General features: G+C 36.7%; 1 protein-coding gene across 8 annotated transcripts in view; it reads left to right on the top strand.

Annotated features, from left to right (window-relative positions):
- NR2C1 (nuclear receptor subfamily 2 group C member 1) overlaps positions 1 to 8,063 on the top strand; it is a 47,314-nt gene extending 39,251 nt beyond the window's left edge. For 6 of the 8 annotated variants that reach the window (XM_030323425.1, XM_030323419.1, XM_030323420.1 and 3 more), the window contains 3 exons: positions 1,695 to 1,832; positions 3,163 to 3,268; positions 6,167 to 8,063. In XM_030323425.1, coding sequence (XP_030179285.1) covers positions 1,695 to 1,832; positions 3,163 to 3,268; positions 6,167 to 6,341 — 419 coding nt within the window. In that variant the 3' untranslated portion in view covers positions 6,342 to 8,063. The remainder of the gene's footprint in view (positions 1 to 1,694; positions 1,833 to 3,162; positions 3,269 to 6,166) is intronic. The other 2 variants (XM_030323424.1, XM_030323426.1) reach the window with 2 other exon arrangements.
- Positions 8,064 to 13,549: the final 5,486 nt, after the last annotated feature.

Raw genomic sequence — 13,549 nt, 5'->3', positions numbered from 1 at the left:
AAGCGTGCCCCATCCTCAAATGGGAAGAACTGCTTTTTGAATTCAGGAATAATTTACAAATTGGGAGTCATGTGATATTTCCTTAGCATGTTTTACATTATTTTTATTTAGTTATTTTTTTTTGAGTGCCAACTCTTTTGTGCGTGTGTACTTTTTGTTTTTTAATTTTTATTTTTTAGTTTTTAAAATTTACATCCAAATTAGCATATAGTGCAACAATGATTTCAGGAATAGATTCCTTAGTGCCCCTTACCTATTTAGCCCATCCCCCCTCCCACAATCCCTCCAGTAACCCTCAGTTTGTTCTCCATATTTGAGTCTCTTCTGTTTTGTCCCCCTCCCTGTTTTTATATTATTTTTGTTTCCCCTCCCTTATGTTCATCTGTTTTGTCTCTTAAAGTCCTCATATGAGTGAAGTCATATGGTTTTTGTCTTTCCCTAATTTCACTTAGCATAATACCCTCCAGTTCCATCTGCATAGTTGCAAATGGCAAGATTTCATTCTTTTTGATTGCCGAGTAATACTCCATTGTGTATATATATATGCCACATTTTCTTTTTTTTTTTTTTTTAATTTTTTTTTTTCAACGTTTATTTATTTTTGGGACAGAGAGAGACAGAGCATGAACGGGGGAGGGGCAGAGAGAGAGGGAGACACAGAATCGGAAACAGGCTCCAGGCTCTGAGCCATCAGCCCAGAGCCTGACGCGGGGCTCGAACTCCCGGACCGTGAGATCGTGACCTGGCTGAAGTCAGACGCTTAACCGACTGCGCCACCCAGGCGCCCCAATGCCACATTTTCTTTATCCATTCATCCATCGATGGACATTTGGGCTCTTTCCATACTTTGGCTGTTGTTGATAGTTCTGCTATAAACATGGGGGTGCATGTGTCCCTTCAAAACAGCACACCTGTATCCCATGGATAAATGCCTAGTAGTGCAATTGCTGGGTCGTAGGGTAGTTCTATTTTTAGTTTTTTGAGGAACCTCCATACTCTTTTCCAGAGTGGCTGCAGCAGCTTGCATTCCCATACATTATTTTTAAGTCATCTTCCATTTCCTGTTTGAGGGCAGAAAAATCACCTTAATGTCATCAACAGTAGATCCTGCTAGAAGGTAGCACTACATTCCTATCTTACTTATGGACTCCTGGTCTTGATTCATTTCTCATGAATTTGTAATGAGTTATACACAGCCTACTTTGACTAAAGCTATGGTTGACTAATCAGATGTGTTTTAAACACTATAAATTTTAAAAGTTCTTATAAAACTATTCAACTTTTCTTTTGGTCTTAGTAGTGTTTTTTGCTAAGTATTTGTTTCTACTTTAGTAGTGTTGGTAATTTTTAAAAACTCTAAGCTTAAATTAAATCTTGTTATCAAGATCTGAGTCTTGTAGGCCAGTTTTTCAGGAGGTTATCTTTACAGCTTATCTTCTCAAAGATGTATCTTGAAAGGAAACACTAAATTTGTTGAGGTTTTTGTTTTGTTTACTAACAGCTTTTTTTCTTGAATGAGCACTATCTGAAGATCATTAATTAGTTTCATCTTTGCAGTGATACAGAATTTTAAACATTTATAGATTGGCTGTATTCAAAACTGGAAATTATTGAGAAAGAAATGTCTTGGGTAAAAATAGATACACATTTTAGCCAAAAACTAGAAGCTTTTGTCTGTTTGTTTTTAATTAAAGATAAAATGTCAACAGAAAGAAGAAAATTATTGATGGAGCACATCTTTAAACTACAGGAGTTCTGCAACAGCATGGTTAAACTCTGCATTGATGGATATGAATATGCCTACCTGAAGGCAATAGTACTCTTCAGTCCAGGTACTACATAAACATTTACTTCTTATTTACCATACAGTGGCTGGGGGTATGGGGAAATGGGAACCCTCACACATTGCTGATGGGAATGTAAAATGATGCAGTTAAAGTGGAAACAGCCCAAGTGTCCATCAACAAATGAATAAACAAAATGTAACATCTACATATCCACATACAGCAGAATATCATTGCGCCATTAAAAGGAATGAAATTCTGATGCATGCTACACCATGGTTGAAAACAGTATCCTAAGTGAAAGAGGCCAGTTACAAAAGATCACATTTTATATGATTCCATTTCTATGAAATGTCTAGAATAAGCAAGTCCGTAGAGACATAAAATAGATTGGTGGTTACCAGGGACTAAGGAGTGAGGAGCATGGAAAGTGACCACTAACAGGCACAGAGTTTCTTTTGGGGTAACAAAAATCTAAAGTGTTCTAAATGTTTTGGGATGATGGTTGCGTAACTGTGAATATACTAAAAACTATTGAATTATACACTTTAAATCAGTGAATTTTATGGATGTTAGACATTTATCTAAGTATGAGAAAGAAAGTTGAAGAAATCATCGAAATGACATAGTTATGGTCACATCAGCATTTGAATTCTTCGGCATATTTTGCTAGGCATCGCTAATAGGCAAATGAAAGATGAGTATTGTTTTGTTAATGGGTTAAACTTCTAAACATCTGATTAGAGTTACCAACAGGTAGAAAAATGTCTCCTGTTTTCCTGACAGTTTGTAGCTTTCACATATGGTAAAATGACAGTAAGTTCAATGATCAGTTTCTGAATAAGGAAAATTGACTGTTCTTTTAGACTCTGTTTTTTATTTTGGTATGTATTTCTGTTCCTGTGCATCATAATAAAATTATCTGAGAAAACCTGCTTTTTACACTCAGTGATTCCAATAAGATGATTAAAGCTTTTTTTTTTTTTAACCGTTTCTTATAATGTTTCACGTAAGTTAATAACATATATCTACATTTTAATCACAACCAATTTGCCACCTTCATTTTCCTTAAGTTTGAGAGAACACAGATTTGATACAATGTAATTTTATTTTATTAAATATTCTCAATATTTTTTTTTTATTTATTTTGAGGGAGAGAGCACATGCGGGAGGGGCAGAGAGAGAATCCTAAGCAGGTTCTACACACTGTCAGCACAGAGCCTGAGGTAGGGCTCACACTCACAAACCTTGAGAACATGACCTGAGCCAAAACCAGGAGTCAGACACTTAACTGACTGAGCCACCCAGGTGCCCCACTCTGTACCTTACTAAATGAGCATTTAGAAGTAGGGTAACAATATATTCTTCGATGTTTCAGATCATCCAGGCCTAGAAAACATGGAACAAATTGAGAAATTTCAGGAAAAGGCATATGTGGAATTCCAAGATTATATAACCAAAACATACCCAGATGACACCTACAGGTATCTACAAGTTAAATTAGTTAATTAAATACATACTAAAATTTTTTGTGAATCTGTTATTTTTTTTTTCCATCCCAAGAGTAATTCAGTGTTTTGGTCACCATGGACCTTTGAAATAGCTAATGCTTTTAAAAGCAATAGTGCATTGTTGTGAGTGATTAACAGGTAGTATTTCACACAATTCTTACAATGCTATAAGGAAACTGAAGAGAGAGGTTAAATAACTTACTCAAGGTTACACATAAATGGCAGGGCCTGCCTGTGAACCCAGGTTGTATAACTCTAGTGCCCAAACTCTGTTTTCTTCAACTGAAATAAGGGATTTTATTAGTAAAAGGGAAAAAATAGGAATGAATGAATAAAAACACCATTCGGCTATTTTATAGGTAATTTAGAAATTTGGTTTATGATATTTCTACCAAGGTATTTCTTGATAACGTCCTTTGAAAAAAATTTTTGGAAGATCCAACTCCGTTTTTGAAGAGGAAACCATCTTGGAGAGTAGTAGTGAAGCACATGGCTTTCAGAGCCAGAATACCAGGCAGGGTTTGACTCTTGACCCTAGCTGTGTGACCTTGGGCAAGTTATTCAACTTCTGTGTTTCAGTTTCTCTATTAAATGTAGACAGTACCCACCTTTTACAATTGGTATAGTGGTTGAATCAGTTCATATATGTAAATAGCCTAGGACAGTGCCTACTACATAGTATGTTACATATATAGTATACATCTATGTAATATATAGTATATATATTTATAGTAAGGGCTATATAAATGTGTTTACTAATATTATTCTTAATTTTACATGCTTCAAACTAATAAAAGAATGTTTTGCATAAAATAATTTTTTACAGGGGTGCCTGGGTGGCTTAGTTGGTTAAGTGTCCAACTTCAGCTCGGGTCATGATCTTGCGGTCCAGGGTTCAAGCCCCACATCAGACTCTGCTGACAGCTCAGAGCCTGGAGCTTGCTTCGGAGTCTGTGTATCCCTCTCTCTCTGCGCCTCTTCCACTTGTGCTCTGTCTCTCAAAAATAGACATTTTAAAAAAATAAAATAACATTTTATAGGTAGTATGTAATAGATTTATAAGCCAGTTCCACCTTGAAACATCAGCCTTAGTTTATCTAACCGGTTTTCCTACCCTGCTTCCTACCAGCTTTATTGCTGCAGCTCAGCTGTTGGGAACAAACAGGAACTGAGTAATTTGAGGAGGAGAGTATTGGCTACAGGAAGGTGACTTAATCCTGGTTTCAGTTGGTCTCAAATGTTTGGGTACAAGACCTTAGACTATGGCGGGATAAACATACCCAAGCTTTTTGGAATGGTTTTTATTGTTGTTGTTGGTTTTGTTGTGATTGCTTTCAGTTTTTTAATGTTTCAAAACTTGTTTTATACCTCATTATACAAATTAAATTGTTCCTCCTCTTTGACATATAGTTTTTGCTGACCTCTCTTCCATTAGGTTCCAGGTGCTTTGACTGATCGCTGGAACTCTTTCTCAGTTTCTTACATTCTGATTTATTTAAAAATAAATTATCAGAGCACCTGGGTGGTTTGGTCAGTTAAGTGTCTGACTCTTGATTTCAGTTCAGGTCATGATCTCACAGTCAGGAGATCAAGCCACACATGGGGCTCTGTGCTGTCAGCTTGGGATTCTCTCTCTCTCCCTCTCTCTCTGCCCCTCCCCCACTTACATGCATATGCTCTCTCTCAAAAATAGACTTAAAAATAATAATAAATTAGCAGCAGTTTTCAACTTATAATATGCCTTCATGCAAGGTATGGGCCTGCCTTTAAGATCCTCAATAGCATAGAAACTGGCAGGGATCGTTTCATTAATCTTCATCATAACACAGAGAGATGGCTAACACACATTCACAGAGGTAGGGGAGCAGGTGAATTAAGATTTGAACCCAGTGGTCTTGATTCCATATTCTGTGCTCTTCCCAGTAGTAACTGTTGCCTGCTCTACCATTTCCATTTGTCTTTTTGATTACCATTGAGCCCCATGTGTCCTCATAACACAAAATATTGTTGTTCTTATAACCTCAACTGAGTTTCTAAGCCACTTTTTTTTTTTTAAGTTTATTTATTTTGAGAGAGAACATGCACATGGAGGGGAGGGGCAGAGAAAGAGGGAGAGACAGAGAGAATACCAAGCAGGCTCTGTACTGTCAGCACAGAGCCCAATGTGGGGCTCAATCCCACGAACTGTGAGATCACGACCTGAGCCGAGATCAAGAGTTGGATGCTTAACCCACCGAGCCACCCAGGTGCCCCAAGTTTCTAAGCCATCCTTAAATGTATAATGTGATCTGTGTTTTAATAACTTAGTTCCATGGTCCATATGACCAAGTGGAGGCAACACAGTGTAGCAGTTAAGAGCAAGGCTTTCCAGTGAAGTCTGTCAGACTGCACTTATAGCCAGATGATTGTCATGTATTCTGAGGCTTGAGAATACTTAAGTTTTGTTTTGTTTTGTTTTAATTTTATTCATTTTTGAGAAAGAGGACAGAGCATGAGCAGGGATGGGGAAGAGAGAGGGAGATACAGAATTCAAAGCAGGCTTCAAGTTGTCAGCACAGAGCCTGACGCGGGGCTCGAACTCACAAACCGTGAGATCATGACTTGAGCTAAAGTCGGACACTTAACCAATTGAGCCACCCAGGCACCCCGAGAATAAGTTTTTATTTAAGTTTTATTTTAAGTTATTTATTTTAAGTTTATTTTATTTTAAGTTATTTAAGTTTTTATTTTATTTAAGTTTTTATTTTAACTGGTGAAAATTAGATCTTTATTAAATTAGACTTCAACCAGGTACATGCAGAAATTGCTCCTAGTTTTCTACTAAATCTTTTTTATTTACCCCTTGTTTTTTCCTTCCCCTTTATTTTTCAGGTTGTCCAGACTACTACTTAGATTACCAGCTTTGCGATTGATGAATGCTACTATCACTGAAGAATTGTTTTTCAAAGGCCTCATTGGCAATGTACGAATTGACAGTGTCATCCCACATATTTTAAAAATGGAACCTGCAGATTATAACTCACAAATAATTGGTCACAGCATTTGAAATCTGAGATATCAGTGTAAACTTACTGTTCTTTCCTGGAACACAAAATGACACCAAATTAAACTAGTTACTTCCAGGGTATCTGGAAATTTTGACTTTAAAGAGTAACCAAAAACCAAGGTGTTTTTATTTTAACTTCTTAAGAATTTTTGAAGTGACTGGGCAGGTATCAGGAATCAGAATTTCCTTTCCTGCCTTATTTAAGTGAATAAGAAATATTATGAATTTATTCTTGGTTAAGAGGACACCTTAAGCTGTCACTTCTTGGCATCTACCCTAAGATCTCTTATTATATTTTATCTTATAAAACAAATAAATTAGTCTTTTTTTTTTCCAGAATTGTGTTCTATTCATATTTTTCATTATGAACTAGTACAAACACTTAATTGTCAGAAATACCTAAGGAGGATTTCCTTGCATTTTACTCTTAATATATAATCTGTTTTAATTACCACGTAAAAGAAGATTCTTTTATTCTCAGTGGCATAATGATAACATTAGAACCATAGGAAATAATAACTGAATATATATATTTTTTGTCTTTTGTAAATATTATGGTACCTTTAGCATATACCACTCTCATTGCTGGCAATGAGACATAGGCCATTTATGATCTCAAGACTTTTTTTAGTGTTGTATGTTATTAGTTACAAGCACTTTTTATTTATGTATGTAGCAGAAAATTGTTTTTGAGAATGAGGTAGGGTTCATGTTTTAATATTTTTGGTTTACTGCTATGTTTTAAAGTAGTAGAGACTGAGCCCCAAATGTTTCAGTATTTCAAATTGGATATTAAAATTATTGCTTTTCCATTCCACAAACGGCATTTGACTTCTCTCCCTGTTTCCTGACCTGCATTATAACTTCCTGACCCTTCCATGAGTTTTAGCCAGTTTCTTTTAGGGCCTTAGAAATACCCAATTTGTTAAATAATGGATTTCTCATAGCCAATCTGTGTTTTCAAGGTGAGTTAAACAATTATTTTAAAGCAAATTGGTAATTTTCAAAAATTTACATTTTTTAACATGTAAAGGAATATGCACTGATATTTGATATTTCACCCTAAAGGAGGGAAAGCTATTTTAACAAGAGTATGCACATCAACCTGAAGCCTTGTTGCCACAACAAAACCATTTTAGACTCCCTGGATGCCTTCCACAGTAATGTTTTCCTCAGCAAACCTGATTAACTGTTAAATCTTTCCTTGCTCTGATTGTCATAATGAATTTTGGTTTATCTATTTGTTGATTTTTTAAAAATATGGAGATTTTATTGCACTCAGAGTACATTTTTATAAAGATTTTTGCAACAGAAGAAAAGCTGAATTTAGGGGAGGATGTGGATTTTACTAATTGTTACTTTATAGTAAATCAGAAGTTTAAAAGTATCAACTTCCAGTCTTTACCAACTTATTAAGGGAAATTTTTTCCCCTATTTTAAATGTAATTTTTATCAACAGTTTTATTTATAATTATCAACTGGGAAAAGCTACATTTAGTATAAAATATTCAAATGGAAAAATCAGTAGGTTTATATCTTTATAAACCCATTGAAGTAAGCCAAGGATTCAGGAAAATAATTCTTTAAAATAGTATACTAATGATTAATTAAGATACATTTTTCTTTCAGGTATTTTTCCTGAATAAATTTGTAGTTATATTTGGAAGTATTTTTAAAACTCTATTAAAATGTGACCTACATTAAAAATGTCGATTTATTTGATTTCAGAGTGTTTGGTCATCCATTTGTTTGTTCTGTTAAGAAATCTCTAACAGAATTTATTAAAGTACTTCTAGGAAGGGAAATGCATGGAAAACATTTCCATATCCAGTATTTTAGGATTATTTACAACTCAGTTTGAAGACTTTCAGCTAAAACTGCAGATTAACTATTAATTTATTTTCTCTCCTGAAGTCTTAGTAAAATAACACAATGTGTAAAGTGTAACCACACAATGAGAAATGAAACAGGAAACAAGAAATCAAAGGAAAGCAAATTCAGTAAATTCTTAGAAAACAAAATGGAGGTAGAGAGAGACTAACTGACTTATTAGCAGGCTTCTCTGCCAGGATTTTTTTCTTCAGAGAAATTAATTGGCCTTAGAGAAAAGATCTCCAGGTACTCACTTTTGGTTGTACCTTGATGAAAAGCCTCTTTGCTACTTTATTACTCTTCAGTGAAGCCAACTAATTTCCAAATTATATATATACATGTATATATATAAGCATATATATATTATGTGTATATATATATATATAAACATACATACACACACATATATACAGACATACATACATACATACATATACGTGGGGTTTCTGTTCAGGTCTTTAGTGCCTACTATTAAATATGAATTTAGAACCAGGATCACTAGATAATTGAGGAAAATCTCCAGTACCTAAAAGAACAGACATTCTTAGGTCCCAGGGGAGGCAAATATAATCCAGGGATCAGAAAAATATCCACCTCCAGGGGTGCCTGGGTGGCTCAGTTGGTTAAGCATCTGACTTCAGCTCAGGTCATGATCTCACTGTTTGTGAGTTCTATGCTGACAGCTCAGAGCCTGGAACCTGGTTCAGATTTGTGTCTTCCTCTGTCTCTGCCCCTCCCCTGCTCATGCTCTGTCTCTCTCTCTCAAAAATAAACATTAAAAAAAATTTTTAAAGAAAAATATCCACCTCCAGAGGTAATATTTTGAAAGATGTTGTATCCATTAAATGAGAACAGGTGTTGTATCCATTAAATGAGAACAGGATGCTTTGAAAAGGGAAATTTGGTCTGTGTGTCCTCTCTCTCTGCCCCTCCCCCGCTCACACTCTCTCTCTCTCAAAAATGAATAAACATTAAAGAAAAGAAATTTGGGGCAAGTAACTGTCCCTGGAAATTAAAAATGATAGCCAAAGTGATTCATTAGAAGGGTTGGAAGATAAAATTTTTGAGAAATTCCCCCTGAAAGTATAACCAAAAGATAAAGTAAGAAAAAATAAGAGAATCAAATCAGGAGGCCTAACATTTTATAATAACAAGAGTTAAAGAAAGAAAACAAAGGCTTGAGGTAAGGAAATTATTAGATAATACAAGAAAAGGTCCACGAAGGGATATGTGTCTCTAGGTTGAAAGGATCCACGCTTTAAATGAAAAAGATCCTTACTGTCTTAATATCAGAACAATATAGTCAGAGAAGATACCATATTGCTGCTTCTAGCAATATAGTGGAATCAGTAGGTACCATGAAGGCCTTTGATCTGTTGCTGGGCTCATGAGTCTGACATGAGTTTTCAAAGAAGTCTAAAGTTGGTGCAGGTCCTGAGTTCTGCCCCTCACCCCCTACCCCACTCCCTGTTCTGGCAGAAGCAAATACACATCTTTTCTGGAAAAAGTATCCGTAATTTTTTTTTTAACATTTATTCTTCAGAGACAGAGTGTGAGTGGGGGAGGGGCAGAGAGAGAGGGAGACAGAATCTGAAGCAGGCTCCAGGCTCTGAGCTTTCAGCACAGAGCCCAACATGGGGGCATGAACTCCCCAACCACAAGATCATGACCTGAGCCAACATTGGACGCTTAACTGAGCCACCCAGGCCCCCCCCAAAATATCCGTAATTTAGATCAGAAGTTGGCACACTTTTTTGGGAAGGGCCAGGAAGTAAATATTTGTTTTACTTTGTGGGCCATCCTGTGTCTAGCAACTAGTCAACTCTATTGTGCAAAAGCAGCTATAGACCGTCCATAAACGAATGGGCCTGGCTGTAGTGTAGTAGAACACTTACAAAAGCAGGTAATGGACCAAACTTGGCCCTTGGGGCATAGTTTGCTGACCCGTAATTTAGAACCTCACCCCTAATTAAGCTCACCCATATATGAGATGACAAAATTACCAAACACAAGGAAACAAGCCACTTGAACAAGTCAGAGATAAGCAACACACATAGACCCTGAAAGTGTGAGATACTAAAATTGTCACATCCAGATTATAATTATGATAGGTTTTAAGGGGAAAAAAAATAGGATCAAAAAGTAAGCAAGAAAAGGGAATAGCAAAAAAGACCAAGTAAATTATAAAAGCAAGCCAAAACAATATTTAGAAATGAAAAATTTTTTAAATCCATGGTGGAAGATCATGCCTCCAACACATACATTTAATTCTAACTCCCTTAGACATTAAAACAGCCAAAAGTTTGTTCAAGGCATTATCTCATAAAGACAAAAATAATGGGAGAGAAATAAATGAAAGTCACAAAATTTTGAAAGCTGGAAAACACATTAGTGGTGATCATTTTAGCAAACCTGAGAAGGCTGACTTAGCCTACAGTAGAGAAAGCTGAGGAGCAGCCTGATTTGCACCACACCTCCTCCAGAATGCTCTAGGATTTGCAGCATCTGCTTGGGAAGGGGAAATAAGAGATTATTAAAAGTCTGTTAAAGAGGCAGAAACACACTGGAATGATAGAATTTGAAGTTGAATTACCAAGTGCAGAGTATGTGAAGCAACAGGATGTGTGTTGAAGGTGGGAGTGTCTGTTGATAATAACCATCTCCAGAAAGTAAATTTACATTACATTGTAAAGTATGTGCACCTATCTGCTTATTTACCCTACAGAAGCTCTTGTACATGTGCCAGGAGGCATACTAAAGTCTTCATGTCTGCACTGTAAGAGCAAAAAAAAAAAAAAAAAAAGGAAAACTGTCCAAATACCTATTGACAGGAGAATGAATAAGTAAATTGAAGTGCAAACACCCAATGGCCTATTATGTAACACACAAAAAGGAACAAAATACCAGTGTCAATGAATCCCAAAAGTCATGTACAAAAAAGCAAGCCCAAAAGAATGATTTAACCTGTTTATTGAAAACAGGTAAATACAATAACATTGTTGAGAGTTACTGATATATGTGGTGAAATTAACTTAAAAAACAAAGGAAGAGCACCTGGCTGGCTCAGTTGGAAGAGCGTGTGACTTTTTTTTTTTTTAATTTTTTTTTTAACGTTTATTTATTTTTGAGACAGAGAGAGACAGAGCATGAACAGGGGAGGGTCAGAGAGAGGGAGACACAGAATCTGAAACAGGCTCCAGGCTCTGAGCTGTCAGCACAGAGCCCGACGTGGGGCTCGAACTCACAAACCGTGAGATCATGACCTGAGCTGAAGTAGGCCGCTTAACCGACTGAGCCACCCAGGCGCCCCTGTGACTCTCGATCTTAGGATCCTCAGTTCAAGCTCAATGTTGGGTGTAGAGATTACTTAAATAAAACTTTTTTAAAAATCAATAAAAAGTGAGGGATTATTAGTACTTAGTTTTTTTAAGCTTATTTATTTTGAGAGAGAGAGAGAGAACACAAGCACCGGAGGGGCAGATAGAATCCCAAGCAGGTTTTGGCTGTCAGCCCAGTCCCTGATGCAAGGCTCCAACTCACGGACTGTGAAATCATGACCTGAGTTGAAACCAAGAGCCAGCTGCTTAACCTACTGAGCCACCCAGGCACCCCTATTAGTACTTAATTTAGAATACTAGTTACTTCTAGAGGATTAGGAAGAAGATACAAACGAGGAACATACAAGGGGCTTTCAAAGTATTAATAGTGTTTAATTCTCTTGCTTTGTAACAAACCGCTCAAACTTAGTGATTTAAAATACTTGTTATGCTTAGGAATCTACAATGAGGTCAGAGCTTGGCATGGACCACTTTTCTGCTCCATTACAATCACAGCTGGGTCAGCTCAAAGGGCAGGGGTTGGAATTTTTGGAATCACACACATCTGGAGGTTGATAGTGGCTGTTGTGCAGGAGTGGCAAACATCTGGAAGAGCATGCAGAACCAGAAATGTTGCAGCCATTCTTGAGAAAGGATATAGCTCAGCAGCCTCAGAAGCCCAGTGTAGAGAAGAGCCCATCTTGACAAGATTTCCTGATGGGTCTTTGTCTCATAGAGTTGTTCATAAATTGATACATAAGAAACAATAAGATACCTAGGAATAAACTCCACTAAAGAGGTAAAAGATCTATATTCTGAAAACTATAGAAAGAAATTGAAGAGGGCACAAAGAAATGGAAAAGCATTCCATGGTCATGGATTGGAAGAAAGAGCATTGTTAAAATGTGTATACTACCCAAAGCAATCTACGTAATTAATGCAATCTCTTTCTAAATACCACCAGAGCTAGAACAAACAATCCTAAAATCTGTGTGGAACCACAAAAGACCCCAAATAGCCAAAGCAACACTGAAAAAGAAAAAACTAGAGGCATCATGATTTCAGATTTCAAGCTATATCACAAAGCTGTAGTCATCAAGATAGTATGGTACTGGCACAAAAGCAGACACATAGATCAATGGAATGGAATAGAAACCCCAGAAATGGACCCACAACTATATGGTCAACTCACTTTTGACAAAAAGGAAAGAATATCCAATGGAAAAAAGTCTCTTCAACAAAATGGTGTTGGGAAAACTGGACAGCGACATGCAGAAGAATGAAACTGGACCACTTGTGGGGTGCCTGGGTGGCTCAGTCGGTTAAGCGGCCGACTTCGGCTCAGGTCATGATCTCACGGTCCGTGAGTTCGAGCCCCGCGTCGGGCTCTGTGCTGACAGCTCAGAGCCTGGAGCCTGTTTCAGATTCTGTGTCTCCCTCTCTCTGATCCTCGCTCGTTCATGCTCTGTCTCTCTCTGTCTCAAAAATAAATAAACGTTAAAAAAAAAATTAAAAAAAAAAAGAAACTGGACCACTTGCTAACACCATACACAAAAATAAATTCAAAATGAATGAAAGACCTATATGTGAGACATGAAACCATCAAAATCCTAGGGGAGAACATGGGCAGCAACCTCTTTGACCTCGGCCTCAGGAACTTCTTATTAGACACATTGCCAAGGTAAGGGAAACAAAAGCAAACAGGAACTATTGGAACTTCATCAAGATAAAAAGTGTCTGCATAGTGAAGGAAACAATAAAACTCAAAGGCAACCAACAAAATGGGAGAAGATATTTGCAAGCGACATATCTGATAAAGAGTATCCAAAATCTTTAAAGAACTTATCAAACTCAACATCCAGAAAACAAATAGTCCAGTTAAGAAATGGGCAAAAGACATGAATAGACACTTTCCCAAAGAAGACATCCAGATAGTTAACAGACACATGAAAAGATGCTCAACATCCCTCATCATCAGGGAAATACAAATTAAAACCACAATGTGATATCACCTCACAC

The sequence above is a fragment of the Lynx canadensis genome, chromosome B4, assembly GCF_007474595.2.
Source record: "Lynx canadensis isolate LIC74 chromosome B4, mLynCan4.pri.v2, whole genome shotgun sequence".
Classification (NCBI taxonomy): domain Eukaryota; kingdom Metazoa; phylum Chordata; class Mammalia; order Carnivora; family Felidae; genus Lynx; species Lynx canadensis.
This window is presented reverse-complemented; position numbering and strand designations above follow the sequence as displayed.